The 26,782-nt window shown below is 44.6% G+C and overlaps 1 protein-coding gene across 1 annotated transcript; it reads right to left on the bottom strand.

Annotated features, from left to right (window-relative positions):
* Nucleotides 1-994: 994 nt before the first annotated feature.
* LOC129343726 (calpain-12-like) lies at nucleotides 995-23,224 on the bottom strand. The gene is made up of 21 exons (XM_055000104.1): nucleotides 22,919-23,224; nucleotides 22,384-22,453; nucleotides 21,633-21,754; nucleotides 20,505-20,638; nucleotides 18,668-18,836; nucleotides 18,094-18,177; nucleotides 17,609-17,694; nucleotides 16,653-16,727; nucleotides 15,899-16,068; nucleotides 14,484-14,680; nucleotides 13,524-13,535; nucleotides 11,940-12,148; nucleotides 10,695-10,737; nucleotides 10,382-10,450; nucleotides 8,721-8,778; nucleotides 6,488-6,552; nucleotides 5,602-5,670; nucleotides 4,280-4,358; nucleotides 2,742-2,858; nucleotides 2,397-2,455; nucleotides 995-1,144 (listed from the first exon to the last, which is right to left on the bottom strand). Exons 1-21 carry the CDS (start codon nucleotides 23,147-23,149, stop codon nucleotides 1,100-1,102), a joined length of 2,163 nt encoding a protein of 720 aa, XP_054856079.1. The 5' UTR covers nucleotides 23,150-23,224; the 3' UTR covers nucleotides 995-1,099.
* Nucleotides 23,225-26,782: the final 3,558 nt, after the last annotated feature.

Genomic DNA, 26,782 nt, shown 5'->3' with positions numbered 1-26,782 from the left:
TCCCGCCCCCCCCCCCAGTCTATTCTCACAACAACCCTGTGAGGTAGGTTAGAACTTTGAATGTGTGGTGAAAGGTCAAGTGTGAACTTTGCTACTGGGGCTCTCATGCTCCATAAGAACACTGAAAGCCTCTTTTAGAACCAGATATTATAGTTATTATTGTTCATCCATTGCAATCGTTTTCCTATGTGCGTGCATCAAAACACAACCACTGATGTTTCATACTGACATTTCTAAAGCATCTTTATTTTAGTCCCTTACTCCCTTGCAAGTAAAAAAACCCACTTGCTGACCCTACACACAACGGAACCATTAGCAGAAGCGAGGTGGAAAATTCTTGTCTCTGCATGTTTTAATAAGCAGGGGTGTCAGAGGAGGAGAGATATAGATCTCAGTTCTAGATGGCTCTACTGCCCTAATCAGTCTTGAATGGAAATGGAGTCAGGATGGTTATTTTTTCATGCAGGACCTGTTACAGTTTCCATCAACCTGGGCAGAAACTCATGCCAGGAAAGGCTGGGAAGAGTAAATCTTCTGTTTAAAGAATTATCCCCTGCAGCCCCCGCTCTTCAGAGGTGTAAGGTTTATAGCTGCACAGGTATGTCTTTGTGCACGTCACTGTGCATTTTCCAAACATCCCTGTCAAACACAAAAATATCCACTGAGCATTCCCAGAATGCTTGGTAAAATGCAAATGGTTTCAAGTCAAACCGAGAGGCGATGTTCACACACCAGTGGTTAACCGCACTCTTTTAGTCTTTAAACCACTTCCCCCATTTATCAAATTTTGAACCTGGGACCTCCTGCATAACCAAAGACATGCTCCATCATTGAGCCACAGCTCCTCCCCAAAGCGAGAACAACAGTTTTGCTAGGGGGGGAAAGAGTAATAAAACTATCTACAGTCTCCAAGTAGAAGTTATTGTAGATGTTCCTTCAACCTGAGACACCAGAAGAACTTCATGCACTGGAAGAAAGAATCAGACTGGAAAGCTATTTGTCTGCTCAATTTTATTTGGATTTCAGAATCTGGGATTTCTGGTTTCAGGTATTTTCACATCAGTTAAGCCTCCTGGATAGTGTATTTGTTGTTCGTAGACTAGGTCGCCTCTTCTGAATTGGGGGAGGTGACGAGTTCCATCCACTGAAAGGCAGAAATGAAAAAAAAGAAGCTCACCTCGTTTCATTTGGATTGTGCTTTAATAATGTCAGGTGTAGACTCTCACAGCTTCCTCTTTTCTCTCCCCACCTCCAGCCCCTTTAGAAAGGAAGGTCAGAATACGGAACCATAGCTAGGGATGTGCACCACCCCAAAAATTTGGTTGATCAGGATCCAGGTTTCAGGAATACCCCCAAAAAATTCAGTATCTCTGAAATTCAAGTTAGATCTTTTCATCCAGTTAGAGAATCCTGAATTTATCTATTCATTATTTCCTAGGGGAAACCTATCCGGGGAGGGGGCTAGGAAGGGTTATTTTTCAAGCAAACTCCACCAAATTTGCAGGGCACCTCCTCCTTCCTATCCACTAAAAACCCACCCCAATTTCAGGAAGATTGGACCCTAGAGCCCAATTCTATGGGCCCTTGAACAAGCTGCCTCCAGCTAGTCTCCATTGTTTCCTATGGGGGAAACATTTTCAGGGCTTTCTAGGTAAAGGGAAACCTTGAGCAAAGGCTACTCCTGGGCAAAAGCCAGTCCCAAATGCAAGTCCCACTCCCATGCAAGTTGAACCAACAAAGCCCAACAGAACAAAATTGAAGCAAGGGAACCAATGTCAAACCAGAGAATCCCAAAGTGGGGTGGGGTGGGGGAGCTGCAGCATTTAAAGGCAGCTGGCAGTGAGGGCTTGAATGGATCTTTTGGAGCTTGGGCAAGGGTGGAGGGGTGGGGGTGGGTATCCACTCTGCCTGCAGCCTCCTGTCCTTCGCTGGAGCCACTCTCTGCTGCGGTGCAAACTTTGCATCCACTTCACGCCACTACCCTGTCGCTCACTGCTGCTCCACCTTTGCTGTGACTGCCCTTGGCTGCCTGTGACTAGATAATGTGTCCCAACAGAGTTTGGCTCCCCGGCAGTCCCAGATTCTTCAATGTGATCCAGCTAGCCAGATTATGCTGGATTGGCTTAAATCCAACTATTTAGCTGGATCACGAATCCCATATTGCACACCCCTAACCATAACGACACAAATATCCACAGTATGAGGAAGACAGAGGTGTCATTTCATGCAGGGCTAACAGTAAAGAACAAAAGAAGAGGCCTTCACACCATTTCCGTCTCTTCCTTCCACACTGCGGGAGAACACTTTAAAAGGGTGGGTGAGAGTCAGTCTAGCATGATTTCTTCTCACCGGGGACTTGGCTATCACAGTCTGGTATTAATTTCCCCTTTCCTCACCTCCTTCTGAGTCATATAAATCAGTCCATCACCATTGGAATCTCGGTTTTTGCACCGCTCTGTTAAAATAAAGCAAACAGGAAGCTTTTCATGCCACGAAGTCCCACAAAATTATAGATCTTGCCCAAACAAATTCTAAACTGAGTATCTGTGGGACAAGCCACTGGGGCGGGGGAAGGGTTCATCCTTGATTTATTGGGTGTCTCAGCCTCAGCCACCTTACAAGGTTATTGTGACAGTAAAACTGCAATAACCCCTACACAGTGTTGGTTCCTTGGAGGAAGGGCCAAGTACAAATGCTATTAACGGTAACACTAATAATAAAATGGAGGAGATGTCTCTTACGGAAGATGGCTTCCAGATGCACCACGAGGGAAATAAAATCATCAAAGTCTGTCTGAAGCCAGGGGTTGGCACATTTTTGCACAAGGGCCATGGTGGTCTGGTTGTTTAAGTGGAATCCTGTGTAAGAACAGATGCAGCAACGTTAGCAAGACAGGGAATGCTTTAAAAACATTCAGAATTCTTTCAGAGCCAAACAAAAGCCAAGTCTGCACGAGTCTATTTAGCCGGTTCACTTCCCATACTGCAACGTTTTTTCCTGACCGTCTACACCAGATTTGCCGCCATGAGTAGTCACTCCGGCCACTATGCAGCTTTCCCTCACCTTTCCTGGAAGCGCTTATACCACAACTTTTTTTAAAAATCCGCTTTGCCATCTGTTGTTTCCCCGTGCATACTCTTCATTCTTTTTTGGTGTTCTTCCCTCTCCCTGCCTCCCACCACCTGCCAGCCCATTGCATTGGGACTGGCTACTCTCTAGCCATCACTCCCCCTCCCCTCTTTTCCGTTCTTCTCTCTCCTCTCTTTCCTCTTAATTTTTTTTTTTAAAAGCCCAGTTCAGAATCAAGGAATCACTGGTTTGAAAGAAGGCAGGGGGAATTTCCCTTTTTATTCTTTTTTGCTTTTGGCATGGGTGGGGATATTATATAGAGGGCTAATTAACTGGGTATCAGAAATAAAGATTTTAATCAGGAGTTTTAGATGCTCTTTTTATCCCTTAGTAGAGAAACAGATGCTTGGGGGCAACAGAGAAGGAGGCAGGAATAGAGCTTTGCCTGCGATTCATCGCTGCTCTGAAGAGAAGTGCAAATAGCTATATACAGGTCGATTCTGTGCCTTTCAGCTTCTTCAGGGATAGCGAGGAGTTATGTCCTCGGTGCAGAAGGGGCTATAGAGGGGTTCTACAGATCTCTATGCATTTCTGAAAAGGAAATATATTTTCATTTTTTCCTAATCCCTAGTCTAGGTTTCTGGTGATAAGGGCTAGAATCTTGTGATTTATTTTATTGTCAGGGAAGTGTCTTGGGAACTTAGAAACAAAAGTCCCATGCTGCGGCATTGCTAAGTCCAGATCACCATGTATTTCCATACAGGACTTCAGCAGCAAACCACAAATGGGAAGATGCTATTAAGATGTGCCCCTAGAGGAACTCCTGCTAGCAGCTCCGCTCTTGGGATCTTATCTGCCTGGCCCGAGAGAGTATTGAGTGCAGAGCCAGGGCACAAACAGCACATGGAACTCCATGTCCACACTGACCATTCTCATTCCCAGGTTAGTCATTGCTAGAAGCCTGATGAACAGCTGTGGAGCTAAAAAAGCTAAAACACACTTCAAGTGAAGTAATTTTTGGCCATTTTCTGTGAAATGCAAGTTGAAACCATCATGGGGCAAGAGCAATTTTCAGGGAGAACCAGAAATGAAGATCTCACCCACCCTCAACAGTTTTGCTGGGTCTCTATCAATTCTACAAAATGGCTTTTGAAAACTTTAACTCTGTAATAAGGAAAGTTATCTCCTTCGCTTTCTCCGTTTCTTTTACCTGCCGCATCCAGAGCCAGCTGCATTTCATTGGAGTTCATGGTGCCAGACCTGTCCATGTCATACATAATGAATATACCCTGTGGAATTAAAATAGGAAAGGTTAGCATCTCGGGACCTGTTATGTGCACAAGAAATAGTATCAGGAATAGTATATGGATCAGGATTAATATTTTGCCATGTTTATTGCATGTCAAACTTGGCAGAATGTGAGGTGAAAGGTGCTAGTAAACTGAACCTCAACAAAAGACAGCTTCAGAGGAAAACAGCTGTCTGTTTTTGGAGATGAAACTTCTCAGTTAACGTGTCACATGAACATCCGACATGTTCAATTCATCATGACTTATATGCATTGTTCCCCATAGCACAGTCTTAGAGTGCAATCCTAAGAATGCTTTCCTGGGAGTAAGCCTTATTCAATAAAATGGGATTTATTTCTCAGGAGAGCTGGATAGGATCGCTCCCTTAGCTCAGTCGTCGGCATAAGTTTGCTGCCGCAATAGACTTCTCCAGTTCAGGGCTTTCAGTGAAGCCCCACAGCTCAGTACTGCACTGTAGGGTGGGAAAAATTTCCCAGTGGTTTATCTCTTCCTCCCCTCGCCCCCCTCCGTGATTTCCCACTGGTCCCCAACCATCATGACTATACTCTTGAAGACCAAAGATGCTTCAAAGTTTTTTTTCAAGAAAAGAGGCAATTGAACACCAAGCTTAATATTTAAAATTATTGCACTTATGTTTTTTAAGCAGATTAAAATGCAAAACAGGAACAGGAGTTGAGAAATCGACGTATCCTGCAAGGTGGAAGGGGGTGGACTTTTAGAGCGGAACTGCCATCATTAAAGAAAGGCGCAATTTCCTCTTCTACCACATGATGGCAGGCTTAACCAAAAGTATTTGGGATTCAAGTATTGATAGTTGGCTTGAAATTCATTGCTGACTATTTATTTGAGTATTTATATTCCATTTTTCTTTTTGCCCAGTGAGGCTTACAAATAATTAAACATGGCATGCATGTGGGACATGTCATATTTTTTAGTAAACAGGAGCACCAAGGCTGCCAGGCACCATTCACTGTCCAAACCACCAGGTGGGAGGAAATCTCTAATTCTAACTTTTATCACTCTTGCAAGAAGAAGAGGAAAGGAGAAACAGAGGTGTCAACCTCATCAGGGCACATTCCTTGACGTGCCCATTCTCTAGACCTGAATTCAAGGACAGGCACTCGCAGTCTTGGACTCCCCTGCCCCCTTCCAACAGTAGCAACCCAGAGGCCCTTTTTCACTCCCGGCCGTTCGTCCCCTTGATTTCTGTCTCCGCACTCACCTCCCATTCCTTGATCTTAGTCCAGAGTTGCATAAATTCATGCAGTGTCAGCCTGCCTGTCCCGCTTTTCTGTTACTCAGTTAAGGAGATAAAATGGCATTTTGCTTGGGTCATGGAGCGTTCAGGAGGGGAAGGTGGGAGAGAAAATGGAGAGAACACAAATCACTAGCACTCGTAGATTGGCCTCTTGCTTTGGCTGCTCATCCAATGTACCTTCCCATTGTATGTGTGTAAAGTACCATCGAGTCACAGCCAATTTAAGGCAGCCCCCTCCAGGGGGAATAGCTGCTGTAGCACAGTGGTTAAGTGGCTGGTCTGCGAATCAGCACTCTGTTGGTTCGACTCACATTACCGTCCTGAGCTCAGGAGGTGGCCTTGGGTCAGCCACTCCTCTCAGTCCCAGCTCCCCAGCCATATTGTGGGCATAACAATAACACTGTCTTTGTTCACTCCTCTGAATGGGGCACTAATCTGTCCAGAAGAGCCGAATATAAGCACAGTTAGATAAATATATAGTAATCATGCAGATTTCTCATTACAAGGAAACTAGGCAAGGAAGAAAAACACATCCCTTACCCTGCTAATTGCAACTGTCTGTTAAGGTTTCTCTATCCTGACTGGGAAAACCCTGTATGGATCATTTCGTAATTGTGTCTGATACTTTTTATGTAAAATGTTCCTCCCCCAAACTTGAAAATTGTCCCAAACTGTGTGTACAGCTGTAGAGTTTTTAAACTTCCAAGCAATCGTACTTGTAGCTCACTATTGCCACAGGCGAGCCAAGTAATAAGCAAGCCCCTCTGATTTTCAGCAAAAGACGCTTTCTGCACCATTCTCTTGAAGGTCCCTCTTCAGTTCTCTTTCCCTCTCCCTATTTGAAGGATACGCTGAAATCCTGGATGATTTTCTGGCAGGCCTTCAAGGAAAAGCCGTCGGTCCTCAGATGACTCACTGGGGAATGGAAAAAGAAGAGGAGGCATTATTATTCTCGAAAGCTTATGCTACAGTAAAGTTGGTTGGTCTTAAAGGTGCTACTGGACTCTTTTTGATTTTGCTACTACAGACTAACACGGCAAACTCCTCTGGATCGGATCAGGCATCTGATGAAGAGAACTTGATTCTCGAAAGCTTATGCTACAATAAAATTGGTTAGTCTTAAAGGTGCTACTGGACTCTTTTTGATTTTCCTCTGGATCTATTATTATTATTACTGCGGTTGATAGAAGGAGTGGGAGAAAGAGGAGAAGAATGGTCTGTGGGTTAGAGAAAGAACCCAGACTCGTGAATTCTGCTCCAAAATTTGAGAGAAATAGTGGCCAGTTCTTCAAGAAGTGTTTACCATTCTGGCACAACTCCTGTCCTTTCCCACAACTCCTTGCGCAACCGCTTGGGCGTTCCCTTGTGCCTTTCCTCGAGTTCTCCCTCTGAAACCTGCACCTCCGCCCACCCTGTCTCACTCACATCAGGGAAGATAAAGGAGTCATTTTCTGCCATCCAGTCCTGCTGCCGACTCTTCACCTCAAGGGTGGAAGCTGCAAGTCTGGCTGGTGAAACTGGTCCCAACCTCCCATCAGAGTAGCTCCCCAGATCAGAGAAGCTCGGAACAGTGAGCATTCCTTCTTAGCTTCAACAGGGCCTTCATGTTGCGGTTTTGAGTGGCTTCCTCCCTTTGCTCCGTGTAAGTGTTATGCCAATATAGATTAAAATCACCTGACAATAATCAATACTGAACAATAGGCCAAGCTCTTGTATTCGCTAGATGAACTTTTAAACTTTGCATGAACTTTCTGTGTATTTTTTCTGTGTGTTAGGTAATTCAACAGGTGTGCTTTCATCCTTAGACAGTTAATTAAAATAGTGGACTCTATCGAGATTAATGTTCCTCTATCAGAGATTCAACCAATGGTGATCGTTCAACTTAACCTTTTCCTGACACTTGTTAGAGATTTGTAGTTTTGTTGTGCAGATCAGACTATGACATAATTTTTCACCAATTGGAAGGCTGTACTATGGAGATTATGAATATTCAGTGAAGTGTCAAACCAATCATTATTTGTTTGTGCTATCATGTGAACAGACCTTAAATATTTGCATATGATGAGGTATAAAGTTTCAAACACAGATAGTATGGCAGGGTACTGATGGAAGAAATCTCTTGAGAGAATCTAGGTGAGAACATAGTCTACCTATGTATTTCATAGAAACTTTGAGCATGTTAAACTTAGGATTTATTAAGAAATGTTAGCAAACTTATTTCTTATTGCCTTTCTGTGTTCTGTTTTTATAGGATTCATATTAATAGCCTTTTATATTTTGATTACTTGCTTCATTAAAAAACTAGGGTGTATTTTCAATAAAGTGAAATAAACTCTAGACAGGTGTCTGTGTTTGATGAAGAGTTGCAAAGCAATATTGAACCCTGTATAAATACATGTACTGATAAACAGCTGGTTCAAAGAACTTATCTGTTTGACAGGTCTGAAAACTAATTGCTGTAAACTCTCCCAGAGAGAGATACATCTTTCTCTTGGCTGGTAGAAGCTTAGTTTCAGACACGGGCAAAAGCTCGTTACATAAGGAACGGCTCATCGTTTGAGTCAGATCCACCAGCATTTGCCCACTGGCCTAACAACCCAACGCCAGCCTCATTTGCTGCCGCGGCTGGGAGGATCTGGGCGAGATCATCGGGCAGCACAGCCACGCTCATGGCACAGCCATGTCAGCAGGACCTGGTGGGCAATGAGGTGAGCCTCTTGGCCCCACTGCCCCATAACACCCTATGCAGCCAAGACAGTGGGCTGTACCCCATGTAAATGGCGCCTGTCGTATTTTATTTATTTGTGCTATTTTTCGAATTTTTATACCCCCTCTCCTTTGAATGTGAGTGGAAGCAGTTTACAAGGATTAACACCACAATAGATAATATTTGTTAAAATTTGGAAGATCCAACCAGAATACAGCTGGTAAAACAATGTCATCCCAATAAATGGAACCATTTGAAAGGAGATGAATCTGATGTCCTTTCCAGATTTAAAACTCTCAGTGAGCGAAATAACAGGAGAGAGAGGGAAGGAGAAAGCAGCCAGTCGATCAGGGCGACAGCCTTGGTGAATACTCACGGCTGGCCATAGCCTTGTTTAGAATGTGCTGGAGTTCTGCAGTGCCGACTTGCTGATCCTAAAAAGCAAACAAAAATCCAAGAAGTCAGATGACGGCCCACTTCCGGTCAAGGGGTCCATAGGTGACTTCTTGAAGCCAATCAGAGAAAATAGGTAGAGCGCTAATCTTCCCCCCAACTTTGACTCTAGGTAGACTCAGAGGAGTTAGCCGTTTTAGTCTGTAGTAGCAAAATCAAAAAGAGTCCAGCAGCACCTTTAACAGAAGCAAACTGATCTCCATATCAGAAGCAGCTGTTTGCATCTACTCCTCCCTCCCCTCTCCTCCTCTATATCTGACCAGTTTCTTCTTGCCCTCCATGCATCTGACGAAGAGAACTGTGGTTCTCAAAAGCTTATGCTACAATAAAGTTGGTTAGTCTTAAAGGTGCTACTGGACTCTTTTTGATCTAGTTAGACTGCTGCCATATGGGGCCTGGCAGCTCTTTTCAAGGGGCCAGCTAAAGCCTCTACCTTTCTTCTTGTTTCCTATCTTCGCTGCCAATGTTTTTTTCTCTACTGCTTGGGCTGGTGACCAGTACAGTACAGTACTGGTTGCCATGTTTCCCCATATCACTGCCTTCTTCTTTATAAATGCTAGCAGCAAAGGTGATCAGCTAAAAGCGTAACCAAAAACCCTACACCAGACACATTCTTTCCATGCTGGTAAACACTAAGGGCCAAACTATGAGTGATGCCTGACACAGGTTGGACACTTGTCAGCTTCCCTAAGGTTTTGATGGGAAATGTAGGCAGTTTGGTGGAATGTTGGACAAGTGACAGTGGAAAAGTCCGTCGGACAGCAGTCGGAGAGCCAAGCTGCAAGACCAGGATGCCTACATTTCCCATCAAAACTTGAGGGAAGCTGACAAGTGTCCAGCCTGTGTCGTTCGTCACTTGTAACTTGGCCCTGAGTTGTATTTTCTCATCAACCATCAAAAAAAGACTTCTTTCTTTCTTCAGGAGATCATTCTGCTGCTTATCTTATTACATCTATATTGCAGATAGCTGGAAAAGTTGCTGCATCATTAAACTTGATTGGTTAAATGCCAAGAAGTTAATAGCCCTATTGTATTGTTTATTGGATGACAACAACTGCACTTATCTACCACTCTTCTAGACAGATTAGTGCCTCACTCAGAGCAGTGAACAAAGGCAGTGTTATTATTATCCCCACCATACAGCTGAGAGGAGTGGCTGACCCAAGGCCACCTGCAGAGTTCATGGCAGTAGTGGGATTCAAACCACCAGAGTGCTGATTCACAGCCCAACAACTTAACCACTATCCTACAGCAGCTCTCTGTGGATGTCTTATGCGATCTGATTACATTGTTTATATTGTGTGAGCTGCCTTGAGTCTCAGCAAGAAAGGGTGGCTATCAATAAAGTACATAAATAAATGAAAGGTTACAAACATAATTAAGATCCAGAGGAGTTAGCTGTGTTAGTCAGTAGTAGCAAAATAGAAGAGTCCAGTAGCACCTTAAAGAGCAACCAAAGCTTATGCTACAGTAAAGTTGGTTAGTCTTTAAAGCATAATTAATTAATCAACTGAGCCATATATACTTTGTCTTTCCCTCCCCGCAAAGAAAATCATAGTAAGGAAATCTCTTGCATTCTGTTACCTGTCCCGCCTGCTCCAGAAAAGTTCTCTCAAGTGTTGGGTCTAGTCCGGTCTTGGCAAATTGCATCACCTGGAAAGAGAGGATCAGTCCATCTGTGCATGTGCTTTCTCCAAGTTCTGCACCTACCAACGGCTTGCCCATCAGCAAGATACGGCTGATGGGCCATTGATTGGTCATTTTTCTTAATTGGTTTGGTGCCTAGTTTCCATGGAGATGGCAAACTTATCTCTAGGCTATGCCTTTTCAGACTGCCAGACAAACAAACACAGAATATTCATAAAAGTTGCACTAAATGAGTAGAATGAGCCATTACCTGCAGCGTCTTCTCATCTGCAGTGATTTCATCATCAATCTCCCTAGAAGGTAAGTGAACATTATCAGGGAACTTCTGAACTTGTAGACCTGGCCACAAACTACTATTTCCTGTAAGCATAGAGATATATACCCAATGACACTGAAGTAGCTTGATTGATAAGATGTTCACATCTGCTAGAAGGATGTGCTTCTTTCTGATAGTGCTTAATTAACAGACGTGAGGTGTTCTATTTGGCTACTAGCTTAGATGGCTTTTCAGAAGGATTCATGCAGGAGGATAGGTTTATCACCAGCCATGAGCCACGGCAGATAAATAGAATCTCCAGATATGGAGAGAGTATATTGTAGAATGCCCTGACCTGGATAGCCCAGGCAAGCCCACTCTCACATCTTGCAAGCTAAGCAGGGTCGGCGTTGGTTAGTAATTGGATGGGAGACCACCAAGGAAGACAGGGTTGTAAACAGTCTCTTGCCTTGAAAACCCCAGCAGGGGTCCCCATAAGTCAATTATGACTTGATGGCACACCCCACCACCATACTGCAGAATAGCAGATGTCCAAGATCAACACAAGGGGGCAGTGGTACCCTTTATCCCAAAGGATTTAATTGTACGCAATAAGAAACGAAATGTACACAAAGTGAAATGAAATAGGAAATGAAATAGCTAGATCTTTGGTCTGACTTGGAAAGGCAATTGTTTTTAGCAAATTAGAAAAAGGCAACAACTTGTAAAGAGATTATTTGAAAGCATAAACAGTTCTCCTGGTCACCCTAGTATATTCCCTAGTATACATACAAGATCAGGGTATATTCCCGTGAATTAGTCCCAACCAAGCTGTAAGCAGTGTCATTCAGATTTAGGAACACCAAACAAGATATAGATCAGATGTTTCCATTTCCAAATTTCTGAATCTCAATTCTAGATGAAGTAACCAACGTATTCCAGATCCCTGGAATCTTTTTTCTCTTACCAGATTCAGAGTTGGCTCAAGAATTTTTTATCTCAAGAGGTGAAAAACTCCAATGGAGCCTCTGTTCTCAGTAAAAACACAATTATAAATTAAATCTCTGCAATTTGCCCTGCATGGTTTGCAAAAAAAGACTGAAATGTGCTTTCCTCCATCACTCTATTCCAATTGGTATGGCTGGCCATACCCACAAATCTAGTGGCAGGGTACAGTCTCAAAACTATGAGGGCTGGAAACATGTTACAGATGAAAAGTGTTCCAACAAGAAAACTTACAAGAACTGATGCTCCTTTTCGGTGAAGATGCGGAGGGTGAAATCAGCTTCCTCCAGAGGGTTTTGGGTGCTGGGGATGACCAAGTAATCCCCAGGTGGCAGCTGAAGGTGCCCGGTGATGTCCCTTGCATACCCAAAGACAGGATAAGAGACGGCCCTGAGACTGGGAAGTAGTTTCTTCCTCTGAGCTGTGCTCTTCACTTGTAGATACTGGAAGAAAATGCTGTCTATGAGGTTCTTCTGTCTGGGAACAGGTGCAATCTCCCTAGACAGCTCTACACTGCAAGATGGCCAACAACTATGTACATAGATCCAGAGGCGTTAGCCGTGTTAGTCTGTAGTTGCAAAATAGTAAAGAGTCCAGTAGCACCTTTAAGACTGACCAACTTTATTGTAGCATAAGCTTTCAAGAACTACAGCTCTCTTCGTCAGATCTAATACAACTATGTTTTAGATCAAGATGGGTAGCGGTGTTAGTCTGTCTGTAGCAGTAAAAAAGAGCAAGAGCCCAGCAGCACATATAAGACTCTAACAAAATTTGTGGTAGGGTGTGGGCTTTCGTGAGTCACAGCTCACTTCTTCAGAGAGAAGTAAGCTCAAAGCTCATACCCTACCACAAATTTTGTTAGTCTTAGAGGTGCTACTGGACTCTTGCTCTTTTCTACAACTATGGATTAGATATAGCTCTAGCAGTACAAACAGGGACAGGGGAGGCTGTCCCTTCACAAGATCACAGATTCACCCATCACTGGCTCCTTGCCACAGTTCCCAATAGCTAATATTCTCCTCGTACTGTGTTTACAGTTGAGTTGTTCAGTTACTGGGTTTTAATGTTGAGCAGGTATGTCTCCAAACCTCTTTGCCTCTGAGCACAGCACCCTTCAAATTCCTGAGACTCGTTTCTAGAATTGACTGTGGGCCTCCCTTTTAGAAATTCCCATGAAGATTCAAGGGCTCTAGTGAAGTTTAAAAGCAGAGGCTGGGCTACTAATCCTAAAATTATCACTCTTTGGAGGGGATGAGCGGTTTGGCGTCATATCTTTTCATGAGAGGTAAATTGCAATGCCGTTTGTATACAGGAAAGTTGACCAGCTAGATAGTGTTATTGAAATAACCTGAGAAGTTACCTTTTAACAGATGAACAATGGAGACAGCCCCACCCAAATCAATATTACACGTACCTTGTGCCGCCACTCCAGAGTGTTATCGGCTTGTAAGAAACAGAGATTCCATACTTCAATTTAACCTCCCTTAAGTGGATTTCATATGTCAGTTTATATGTAATATTCTGCATGAGCGCTTGTCAACTCACAAGCCCTTTGGTGCTATTTTTATTATAAAACTGCCTATTTCCAATCCCTGGAACAATATGTGAAGAACATAAGAGGCACCTAGAACCAAGTACTTTGGCAACTCCTGTTCTACATAGATAACAACCCTTGATACGTTTTACTTCCTTTTTCTTATTCAGTGCGCCTTTTCTCTTTCCATCCTGCTCCCAGCCAAATTTCTTCTTAACATCAGGATGCAGCAATGACAGGGGAAGGGAGACCCTCAAAAAAGGAGAAACCTCTTGGATGGTTACCTGATTGGGAACCTGCAGGAAAAAATGGGGGTGGGGGGTAAACTTTAATAAATTAATAGGAAGTCAATGGAACAAAAGCCAGGAAAGGAAATAAACACAAGTTATTTTTATGACAAGTTTCTTTCTTTATTCTTTCATCTGTTTCTAAGGTGCAGAAAATATACAATCTTAAAAAATCTGATTTTGAGGAACGGAAATGTACTGAGGAGGCAGATTTTTTAAAAAATCTGTATGATTATTTAATAACCTAGATGTTCAGCAGGCATTTGGGGGGGGGCACTGAAGCAGGCAGACAGGGTTACTTCCAAAGTGACATCTTCATCAGGGGGCAGAGAACTGTTGCCTTTAAGATGCCTTGGCAATAACTCAGAGCCAAGCTACAAGTGACGCCTAGCACAGGTTGGACGCTTGTCAGCTTCCCTCAAGTTTTGATGGGAAATGTAGGCGCCCTGGTTTTACAGCTTGGCTCTCCATTACAGCTGCAAGACCAGGATGCCTACATTCCCCATCCAAACTTGAGGGAAGCTGACAAGTGTCCAACCTGTGTCAGGCGTCACTTGTAGCTTGGCTCTCACTGTGTGGCCTTAAGCAAGGGACTGTTTCTCAGCCCCATCCACATGCCCCCAGCGCCACTTCCATCCCTATGTCTGTAATAATGCACCTATCTGCGGAACTACAGATGGTGCAATTGGAAGGATTACTCACTTAATGTAAGTGAAGTGCTGTGAGCTCTCAAGCGCTCTGTAAATGCAAATCATTATTGTTGTTCAATTAGATTAAGGATTAGCAATGTCCGGTCCCCAGATTGGTAACCAGCATTCCAAGCAGGAGAAGAAGAGGGGCAATTTAATATAACGGCAATGAGCCTGAGACACCTCTTTGCTCATATTCCCTACTAACCACAGACAAATCTCACCAACCGATCTCACGTTCAGCTCCTAAGAGGCCACACGTGTCTACCTGGAAGATGTCAAAACAGATGAGAAGGAAGTCCTTTCCTCTCCGCCTGTCCCTGCGCCGGTCCTTCTGCATCAGGGAGACGAGGAGGCTGCAGGTAGGACCTTGGCTTTGATGCTCCTTTCTCTTTTGCCTCTTCAGCTGGGCCTCATCCGGTTCCCGCAGCGAAACATGATATTGGGGGTTCATCCAGAAGGTATCTGCACCGTGGGGGGAAATAGGGAAGGTCTCAGAACCAAAACAACTCAGATATTTGGACACAGTTTGGAAGACTTGGACTGGCAGAATTCCCTTTATCTTCTCGGTTCTGTCCCCTCTGTTTTGAAGGAAGACAAGTTGAATGGATGCACACTCTAGGGTGGTAATACTTTGGAGAACCTCCAGTGATGTCCTGGCCTCTTCCTGCAGTGTTCCCTACTCCACTGCCTGAGGAGCAGCCGTTGGGACCCCCGCATCAGCTATTTATTTTCTGCCACCCCTCCGCAATGTATCACCCATTGAAAGAGCAAATAAGTGCATTCCCCTGCATCAGATATGGTCATTTGTCAACTGCTGGTGCTATTATTTGATTTAACTGTGCTGTAAGGAAATTCTTTTCCCTTCCCCTCTGTCAATTGTCTCCCAGTTACCAAATGTATGTTTAAACACCTTGGAACAGAGGCCTATCCAACTTGAGTTTTTTTTATTGTGGTGTAAAGCTCCATTATTATGTAGGGTTTGAAAGTTGGATGGTGAAGAAAGCTGACAAAAAAATGGATTCATATGAAATGTGGTGCTGGAGGAGAGTTTTGGGGACACCATGGATGGCTAAAAAGACAAATAAGTGGGTATTAGATCAAATCAAGCCTGGATTCTCTCTAGAAGCTAAAATGACAAAACTGAGGCTATCATACTTTGATCACATCATGAGAAGACAAGATTCTCTGGAAAAGTCAATAATGCTAGGAAAAGTGGAAGGCAGGAGGAAAAGAGGAAGGTCCAAAATGAGATGGCTTGACTCAATAAAAGAAGCCACGCCCTCCAGTTTGCAGGATCTGGGTAAGTCTCTTAATGATAGGACGTTCCGGAGGTCTTTCCATCATAGGATTGTCATAGGTCGGAGGTGACTTGATGGCACATAACACACACACACACAAACACACCACATGCACTTGAGATAGCCCAGGTGAACCTGATCTTGTCAGATCTCAGAAGCTAAGCAGGGGCGGCCTTGGTTAGTAATTGGATGGGAGACCTCCAAGGAAGACCAGGGTTGCAGAGGCAGGCAGTGGTAAACCACCTCTGCTAGTCTCTTGCCATGAAAACCCCACCAGGGGTAGCCATAAGCCATCTATGACTTGAGGGCACTCTCCACTCCAAAGCACTAGGTCCTCCAGTGGCCCTTAGACCAACCCAAGGCATTTCAGCTCAGAGATTACCCCAAGGGCTGAAGGTCTGGCGTCCTCCAGCCGTGTAACCTTTGACCCAGCATCCTTGAAAGCAGCTGATATTCCAAGATGAGGGAGCCCCCTCCTCCTGTATTGCATCAGCTCTCAAGTGGCAGATTTCCAGGACATCGAAGTGACGCACAAAATCAACCAGTTGCATCCTAAGAGAAGGAGAAAAATAAGAGAATGTCATGTAATTAAAAGAATAAGCCCAGGTTGCTACCCACTACCCTTTCAGCCAATCCTGATATGAATGCATCAGTTTATTTCCATCTCCCCTCCCCCTGCTTTGTTGTTTTGCTTATGTCAAAATTTTGTTTATAAGTTCCTTGGAGCAAGGACCTGTCTTTTGGTACTCTATAAATCACCATGTGCATTGGTGCTGATGCATATATGTATGTGTATTTATGTGTTTGTGTGTATCCCTCCCTCCCTCCACCTACCCACCCACCCAATCAGGTCTAATAGCAGCTTAGGGGGCATGATTTATATCTGGAAAACGGTGTACAGGAAAGAGTTAACTCCTTTGTGCACCCAGGCAGCACCATTGCTCCGGTCTAAATCAGAACTTGAAGTATCAAGAGCTTGAATGATGGATTCTCAATGTCATATTCAACATGGACCTCAGGCAACACTGTCAGAGACTGTGGGGACAGGGTACATGGAAAATCTGGATCAGTTTTCAACCATTTGGAAACCTACACTGCAGATAAAGCTCTATAAAAGGCAAGGACAAATCCTTTACCAAAATTCCCCATCCTCCTTGCTCACGCACAACTTGTTCTTGAGTGCAGGATCCAGATATGACCACAGTGGTGAACTGAAACCAGGGGGAAAAAATCAAATGTACTGTAGCCTGAGATGCTGTAGAAAAGAGCCAGAGAGCAAAAGCATTCAATGTGACATACATCCATGCTGCTTCTATGGTCAAATCCCCACATGCCACTTAAAACATTTTTCAGCCAGGCAGCTCTATAGCACTTATATCAGTTTTCTTTATCTGCCGGTGGCCATACAGGTGCATTCATTTACCATTGCCTTTGAATCTTCCTTCACTTTTCAGTGTACCTGTGGTTTCAGTCTATGGGTTGGGGAAACAGGTAGGGTGGGAGACTGTTATGTACTGGTGAGATTAAAAGAACAAAAAAGAAATATCCTGAAAGAAGAGCCGCCACTTGTGCAGTTGATCAATTTATGTTGATCTGACTCTAGACTTAAAGAAGCCTACAACTATTGATAGTCCGAATGGCACACCTGATCTCTGCAAGCCAAAGTAAAGTTACTTGCTTATGCTTAGAGCCAAGCTACAAGTGACGAATGACACTTGCCTGGCAAGTGAACAGACTCACGTGTATTCCTCCCTGTTCACTTGCCATTCACTTGCTCTCCACTTGATCAAGTGGAGAGCAAGTGAATGGCAAGTGAAGAGGGAGGAATACACGTGAATGGCAAATGAACAGGGAGGAATACACGTGAATGGCAAGTGAACAAGGAGGAATACACTTGATCAAGTGGAGTGCAAGTGGAGTGCAAGTGAACAGGGAGGAAGACACGTGAGTCTGTTCACTTGCCAGGCAAGTGTCATTCGTCACTTCTAGCTTGGCTCTCAGACTCCATTTCCCAACATGCCACCCCATTCTGGCATCCTGCCCCAACCCCACAACCACTGTCCTGTCCACAATGCCTTTGGGGAATACTCACTGGTCACTCCACCGGCCTCTCCACTCCACCTCGCCCCAGGGGTTCCGTAGCCGGAGTAGCTTCACCTTCTTGCCCTCCACATCAAGCTGGGAATCGTAACAAAAAGGAGGAGGGGGAAGGGCCGCACTTTATAGAAAGTGTATAATTAGATGCAAAGAAGAAGGGGGCTCCTTTGCCTTCTGAACAGATGCATAAAAATAGGAGCAGCGGTTAGCAGTCTTGCACAACAAGTTCTCCATGCCAAAAAAAAAGTCTTTCCAACTTCAGGTCCTGCACCTGTCCTTTGTCTGCAGTCACCCTCATAGACATGCAGATAGATGCTCAGTACAAACAGGGCAGGGCAGGCATACAAGCACTCATCTCCCCCACAAACGTGGTGCTTTGGCCTGCCCCTATTTTCTGTGAGACCCACCTGGCTTTCATCTGCTGCTCTCACATACAGTTCGGACGAGGAGGAGGCGGCGATGGAATTTTCCAAGACTTACCTTGTGGACCCCGGTGATGGAGTACGCGTGCCCCTTCACCAATCCCTCTGCGGTATTCGCTTCCCTCTCATGAAGGCCTTTAACCTGAAGACAACCAAAATGGCGTATCTGGATAGTACAGCCTTTCTTGATCCATTTGGATCAGTTTTCTGACTCATTTATGAGACCTCAGCTTTGTTTGCTCTGATGTTGGAAGCTGATTAAAGGATCTCTGCACTCTTGATATTGTTATGGCTACTTGCTGAGCATTCCTTTGTTATGCTTCTAGCCCAGAATGGTCACCTTAGTGGGCATTAATTGCCAGGAGATGGTCTAAGCTGTGGGAAGGAAGAAGCAGCCATGGAGCATGCTGAAACCCATTCGGTCATTCTTTGACTTTTGCACTTCCTCCAGGTATTGCTCATAAATTGTTCTCCTTGCAGCCATAAAGTCTAGAATCTTGCTTTATAAAATGGATTCTAGTATTCTCAGGAAGCTGAATTCTGCACCCAATATAGCATCCCGCCCTTTCACGAAAAGAGAGAATACACAATGCCCTGAGTAAGAATTCCTGCAGTCCTTTGCTTGCTCCTACCTGGATGTGTGCCCCCATCATAGAGCGCTTCCTCACTGCCTGCTTAATGGTCCTGAAGAGCTCTGGGTTAGGTGTCTTCAGGGGGATCGTTTCCCCTATTCCACCGGTAAAGTCCACAAAGGCCTCGTTCATGTATCCGCCGTTCATAGCCTCATAGGAGCCATTCAATCTTTGTGGGAGGTAAAGGGGAAAGCAGAGGAAATTACAGGCTGAAGAAGTGCACGCTGAAATGCATGCAAAGTGGAATGGGGAGACAGTTCAGGGAATGGTTGGTCACTAACTAGTTGCCTCTGGGTCAAATCCAGTTAGTCATGTGGGCTTCTAGAACCCCATCCCTTACAGCCAAGCTACAAGAGACGAATTACACGAGGAGGAGCACGTGAAGGGAGTCACAATGTTAGCTGGGAAGCTGAGTTTTGAAAGAGATCGGAAGGCTTTGTCAATTCCCCCTCTCTACAGAGCCAGGGAGAAGGCTGCTCAGAGGGTTTGTTAATTTCTTTTTTGCCTCCGGAAGGCTCTGTCAGTTTCACCTCCCCTTCTAAGAGGTGAAGAGGAAATAAACCTTCTGAGCAGAGATCTGTAGAGAGGGGAAATTGACAAAGCCTTCCAATCTCTTTGAAAGCTTCCTGGCTAACATTATGACTCCCTTCACGTGCTCCTCCTCGTGTAATTTGTCTCTTGTAGCTTAGCTCTTAGGCTGTGTTAAATAGTGGGTTCAGACTTGCGGTAAATCAACAGCTCTTCATTCAGCAGGAACACAACACACACTGACTGACTGAACAGAAGCCCTCAATATATATACAGCAGCTCCTTTCCCAGAATAACTGATAGCCAATGAGAACACATACTTTACAATACCATCATTTGCATAAACCATATACAATGTTTGAAGTAGGCAGGCCACTGATTGGTCTTTATTATAGAGGACCGATTGGCTGCTGCCTTGAGAAAGTAACCTGTGATATTACAGGGATTAAGGACCAATGAGAATGCAGGCATTGGGAGCCTTGACTGCACCTTAAACTCAACACAGTATAGTGCATTGCAATCAATGCAGTAAATACTTTAGAGGCCTTGCTTGGCCCAGTACACAACAGGCCAATTTTACACAATTAATTTCTATACGAGATGAGACGTTGCGGCTCATTCTTTCACATTTGTACAATTGAAAGGGATAGCTAAAAACACAGAAAGCCTACATATGTTTCTCTCCTTGTGCTCTTTTTAAAAATGAACATTTAAAACCACCCATGATATTTCTGGGCATTCTCTTTAGTTTGGGGAGACAAATATATTAGAGCAGGTGGGAACCCAGGAAGAGTTTTTGCATTGCCCCTGACTCTCAGTCGCTTTGGCGTTCCTACGGATGTTCCTACCCATTAACTGGGTTCAGCCACACTAAGTCCATTTCTCTTCATTATTGATTTATTGACCATTTATATCCCAGCTTTCTCTTAAGCGGGGACCCAAAACCGCTTACATCTTTCTCCTCTCCTCCGTTTTATCCTTACAACAACCCTGAGAGGTAGGTTAGACTGAGAGTATGTGATTGGTCCCAGATCACCTAGCAAGCTTCCCTAGCAGAGCGGGGATTCGAACCTGGACCTCCCAGATCCCAGTCCAACATTCTAACCACTACACTGCACTGCTCTCATAAGGGTGTATAGCTGTTCAGCTTACAAATATAAATGTCTTTTGAACAAATTATTATGCATACTTGCTATCCCAAAGGTGAGGATTAAATGCTACAACACACATTAAGGCAAAATGTTGCCACAGTGTCTACGCTAGCATGAGGAGCAAGACAACTGAGAATTAAATTGCACTCCCAACTCACTTGGCGTACGCTTTCTCCAGCAAGGGCATCCAGAACTCATTATTTTCTGCAGATCTCACAAAAAGCAGTTCTCCATTCACAGTGGGCAGCAGGTCATCCACCACCACGTCCACCCACTGGCCGTATTGCCAGAACTGGGAAGGGAAGAGAGGGATGAATGAATAAAGAGGACAGGGCTGCAGAGAGACTTTGCTTGTCAAGGAGCTGAAGGCCATTTGAGATGTTGTGTGTGTGAAGTCAAGTCTCCTCCAACCTATGGTGACCCTATGAATGAAAGACCTCCAAAACGTCCTGTCATTGACACTTGAAATTAACACAATAATAGATCAAGATGGGTACTAGCCGTGTTAGTCTGTCTATAGCAGTAGGAAAGAGCAAGAGTCCAGTAGCCCCTATAAGATTAATAAAATTAGTAGTAGGATATGAGCTTTCGTGAGCCACAGGTCACTTGTTCAGATACTGAAGAATTTTATTAGTCTTATAGGTGCTACTGGACAACAATTATTTATTTATTTATTTTATTTATACCCCACCCTCCCCACAAATGGGCTCAGGGCGGTTCACAACATGTATACAGTACAATAAATTAGTCGTAAAAAACTATAAAATCAGTAGTAATTTTAAAAGTCATTAAAATAGTACATGCTCATCCCATCCCATCTCTGATAACAAACGTGGCAGGTTTTTGTACTGTTGGCCAAACCTGCCAGACCACGTGCAACATGTAATAAAAAGGGAAGTTTGTGTACACCATGGAAGCCGCGCTTCCCTCAACTCTCTCAAAATGGTTGCCAGCCTCCGTTAGCAATGCAGTGTGCTTAAGGATTGGGGTTGTCATCTTTTCCTATTCCTTTCACTGCTCCCACTTCAAAGACCTCCTCAAAACTCCCTTTTCCATAAAGCCTTTATACTTATCCCCAAAATCTGTTCTCTCCAAATGCAATGAGGTATCCATTTGCTCACTTGCATTCCTTATCGCCGTCCCTCCCTCCCTCTCTCTGCCTTCATCAGGACTTGAATGCTGTCAATCATTCTGAGCAACCACGAGGGCAACAGGAAGAAGCCTGGAAAGTTTAATGTAACCTGCAGGCTGTTGTCTCTTGGGAAACAAGAGCCTGCCAGACTCGCCTGGAAATGGAAGATGCCGACATAATCCTCGCCGTCAAAACTTTGGTCCTGAGGAACCACCCTCCTCATCAGCTGTGGGTACAGGGTGAGGGAGGCAGCTGCAGCCAGGAACCAGCAGTCACCTGTGGCAAGCAAGAGACATCGATTTCCTTGGCACCGTTTGAAATAGCCGGTGTGGAGAATGCACCCACACAAACACAACCTGAGCCTTGGACTTCTGGCTTATCCTCATATTCTCTCTGTGGCTTCAAGGACAGCCTCTTTGGAAACTTTATGGAGATGCATAAGGTGAACATTCCTCTTTTCTGTTACAGCACTAATGTTCAAGGCGGGAAGCTGTATCAGTTACACCTGGTTTACATTTTGCAGTACAGATATGCCCTTGAAGTGCAAATCAAGATACTCTCCTTTTTTAAAAAAACCCTGACTTTGGTGTAGTTTTTCCTAGCATGGAAATGCAACGATGCGAAAAGCTTCCTTTGCTCATAGTTGGTGGGACAGATGCTATCTTGAACTCTAATACTCGGCTAAAACTGTGGGTTATAGGAGGGACCTTGACCTTTCCTGGCTCCAGTTCCACTAATACACAAGAGGAAATGCACTACGCAATGTTTTTCCTAGCATCTATGGCAACAGCTTCACCTACTGGATTACTAACTGACTGTTAAAAGGACAGTGGGGCCATCAGGAAAAAGACAAGGGTGTCAAAATCAAATACTGAAGTCATGAAGGAGAACAGATAAAAACATACCCAGCTGCCCCTGGCAGACATCTGTCCTGCTCATTGCTTCACAGATAAACTTGGGATATCTGCAGATTTTCTGCAGAAACAATAAAGAGTTGTGGAGCAAAATTAGAGGCCAGTAACACCGTAAAGACCAATTCGATTTCCAGGGAATGAGCTTTCGAGAGTCAGAGCTCCCGTCGTCAAATACGAGAAACGGAAAAAGGAAGGCGTTGTGGTTTCTTCATCTATTTTTCAGGTCTGACCTCTGCATCATCACTATTTACGTTCTCGGGTAGAAATTAACACCAACATTTACTTGCCACTGTAAATTTTAATTCTTTGTCACCTTTGCCTCCCCCTTTTCCCCGAAGACATACAGCACCCTATGAAGTAGGATAAACTGAGAGACAATAATACGGACCCAAGCCCCACCCTGGCAAGGTTAGTTGTAACTCATCAACCGCTGATTCTAGCCATGACACACTGGAGATAACCGGACTGCCTGCGTTTCTTAGGACCTGGTTATTATAGTACAGATGCAAAACGAATCTCAGCCTACCTTGGGCCTCTTCCAGATCAGCCCCTGGGTTGCCTTCGCACCAGGCCCAAGCTCATTGTATCCAATCGATTCGGGACAGGGTTTAAAGAAAGGATCCGTGTACGAATATCCTTGCTGGAGACACTGGCGCTTCAAGTCCAGGTAGCTCTGCCCACAGTAGGGTATGACTGGGGCAGCTCCCTTGGCATCGGGGTCCTTAGTAAGCCGGACTGTGATGCTAGGGGGAGCCATGGCCGAGTCGATCTGTGACTGTGCTAGGGACTTGGATTATTTTATACTGCATAAGGAAGGCGTAAAAGGATTACCCCTTTTCCAGGGGCAGGACGAGAGCTGGCTTCTGCCAGGTTGGAGTAAATAAAACTGGTTTTGCTTCTGGACCTGGGCAAAGGGACGCAACAGTTAACTGTTTGCTACCTGGTGCCAGGCAGGAGCCGCGAATGCTGAAGCTGTGCATTGGAGTTGTTTGTTCTGATATAGTAAGGGTTTGAAAACTCTTTTTTACCAGTCCATTGCACAGAAAAGGAGCAGGTGATTCCTAGGATGGAGATGGAGCAATGGGGAATGCTATTATATCCTATTTAATTTTTGTACAGGTGGATCTGCGCTCCCATTTTGCAGAGAATGGATACAAGGTTGAAAGAGAATGGCTTGCCAGAGATTCCATGGGAAGTCTGGGGCAAAGCTAAGATCTGAATCTAAGAAAGACTAGACTGAAGTCTAAAACAAGACTGCCACTTTTTCCCCTACCAGGGCTTTGGTTCTTTATCTAGCAAAGCTTTAGAAACAGTGGTGACTTTGGGCTTCAGTGCCTAAGTGAACACCTTTGAATTTTTGGAAGAACAGCTAGTCATAATAACACCTTGTATTACAGATTCTGCCATGGGTTTTGGAAAGCAAGTAGTGCCTCCTATTACGATCGAGTGGAAGACTTCACTGCTGGAGCTTGATTGGCTGGGATAGCAAAGAGTTAAACTGTCTGTAGGCTCCCTGTTATCCTTATTTTAAAGAGCCATAAAATGTTTAATGTTTTACCACATTATGGAGATATGCAAGGGCGTTTCTCAACTGACACCTGTTGTGGAGGGAAAAAAAGATTCCTGTTTGCTGAAAGAAACTTCATTTAGTGCAGCTGGAGGACACAGACCAGATGTTTGGGCAGAACCCTCCTTGTGCTGGAAAGGGCAGTTTGTAGATGTGGGATATCATAAACCCCTTCCTCAAATGCCGTAAGGCCAGGGCACTGCCTGTCTAGGCAAAACAGATGCCAGCCAGGCAGGAGCCTGAAAAACTACATGGTGGTGAGTCAGAGCAGCTGATTGACTGACGGACCCTCCACGCCTGGAAAGATGCGGAACTTAAGACAATGAGGTCTCCCAAGGAACTCCTGGCTTATCTCGGCAATGCCCGATCGTACTTCCCCTCACTCACCTAATTAAGCTATTCAGAAAACCTGAACCATCTGGTGCTTACAGGGGCATCAAGCGATATTTTCATAATCCCAGATAGTTGTATCAAACCTCTTCCAGCTTATTATTCCACCTCTGGGCAAACCATTAAGTTATTGGTTGTTGTGGATTTTCCGGGCTGTATTGCTGTGGTCTTGGCATTGTAGTTCCTGACGTTTCGCCAGCAGCTGTGACTGGCATCTTCAGAGGTGTAGCACCAAAAGACAGAGATCTCCGAGAGATCACCTCTGAGAGATCACCTCTGAGAGATCACCTCTGAAGATGCCAGTCACAGCTGCTGATGAAACATCAGGAACTACAACGCCAAGACCACGGCAATATAGCCTGGAAAATCCACAACAACCATCGTTTTCTGGCTGTGAAAGCCTTTGACATTAAGTTATTGTTTGGGGGGCAAAGATGTCAGCTTATCCCAGGGTGCATTTTGCCCGATAACTGGGTTCCCCAACCATGTGCTGTGTGTGCGCTCTGGATCCATCCACACACACCCAAATATGTTTGGGTCTTCTTCTCTCAGTGAAATGCTGGTTGTTTGCTGTTGCCTCTGTGGACCCTTCCTTCTTCAAGACTGGTAATTATCGCCCTTCCTGGGACTGCTTTCTCCCCTTTCCTCCCAGATTTACTTAGCTTTGTATGAATTCTTTGTGTGCACATTTGCATTATTGCCTTTTTATTCCTCTTTTAATTAAAAAAACCTTTCCAGTTGATCATCTTCCTGACTTATTTAGAGAGTTTTCTAAGGGAACAATCCCCATAGACATAGGCGGGGATTCCCAGTTACCCCCTCTGGCTCTGGCTTTTTAAGCTATTTTCCCCAACTAATTAGGAAACTACCTATTTGGATAACAGTGTTGTCTGCCACCTGTACGTCTAGCCCTTGCCCGTCTTGACTAATGATGGGTGTAACCAATTGGCTCTGTTGGCTGGTAGACGAGACTAGGTGTTATCCTGGCAGTTTCTTGAAGAAACTTTCTCTGGATCCTAATAATTTTTCCAACTATTGGCTAGTTGCTATTATCCCATTTCTTGGTGAGGAGCTTGGGGAGAAGGTGGCAGCTCCAATCAGGATATTCCTTGGTGGTACTGACTGTGTGGGCCCATTTCAAACTGGCATCCAACTTGGTTATGACACTGAGACAGCTTTAATCATTTTGTTGGATGATCTGCACAGGAGAACAGCAGGAGAAGTATATCTTTATCAGTTATCCTGGTTCAGTATCAGTGGGCTTTGAGAACGTCAGTCATGTTATCCTCCAGGATCTGGGGGAGTTTGGGAAACTTCATTCCCCAGGTTTCAACCCAATTTGGGGGAATGTTCCAGACAGTAATGCTTAGGACTGTCATTCATTCCATGGCATTTAGGGACCCCACAAAACTTCGTCTAGTCCCCCATGCTATTTAGTATCTACATGTTGGAAGAAGCCATCCAGGGGGCTGGAATCAGGTGCCATCCATATACTCTTGGCCTTTCTCCCACTCCTGATCTAATTTAAGTTAGCTATGTATGCCCCCTGCTGTTGCCTGGAGCAGGCAGGGGGCTGGGATGAGACCTAACTCAAACTCAGTCCAGATAAGACAAGAGGTACTATTAGTCCAAACTCTAGCGAACTGTAGAAATGATAGATCCAGAGAAGTTAGCCGTGTTAGTCTGTAGTAGCAAAACAGCAATGAGTCCAGTAGCACCTTTAAGACTAACCAACTTTACTGTAGCATAAGCTTCTCGAAAGCTTATGCTACATTAAAGTTGGTTAGTCTTTAAGGTGCTACTGGACTCTTTACTAATCTGGAAATGATATTCAACCTATGCTAGATGGCATAGGTTGAAGGAATAGGTCCATAGCTTGGGGTTGCTTCCACATCAATCCCGAACTGAGTATATGCATTCTTAGAAAGAACTCATGGAGAATCTTAAATTATGAGTCCAGCATTCTTTATAAGAGTCTCTCTACACGAGACTTGGCATGTGTTTGTCAAGTGTAGGGAGACACAATCTTAGCTGGAGAAGCGTGTTCTTCACATGTCAAATATCTCATGTAGAGAGACTCTAAGAATCCCAGCAACCTGTGTGCACACTTGTTGGACACTGTAGGACTGCAACCTTGACCTTTCCCACACAGCCCTTTTCCCCACTTTGGATCGGTGTTTTGCTGAGTCGCCCTGACAACGCATCCTCCACATGCAGTACCCACTGGAAACGGTCCCCCCCCCCCGCAAAAAGGGGAGGGGTTTTGAAGGGGAGGTCAGAGACTTTCGTCATCTTACACGCCTTTATTTTGAGCCTGCTGTCCCCTCTTTGTACCACACGGTGGCACCAGAAACCTCGATTTGCCAAATTAACATTCTTGCATCTGGGGGGGAAACTGCGTCTTTGTGTGCGTGTGTGCGCGTTACTTGTTCT

This window comes from Eublepharis macularius, chromosome 15, assembly GCF_028583425.1.
Source record: "Eublepharis macularius isolate TG4126 chromosome 15, MPM_Emac_v1.0, whole genome shotgun sequence".
NCBI classification, from domain to species: Eukaryota; Metazoa; Chordata; class Lepidosauria; order Squamata; family Eublepharidae; genus Eublepharis; species Eublepharis macularius.
The sequence above is the reverse complement of the archived record's forward strand: the minus strand, read 5'-3'. Positions and strand labels throughout refer to the sequence as shown.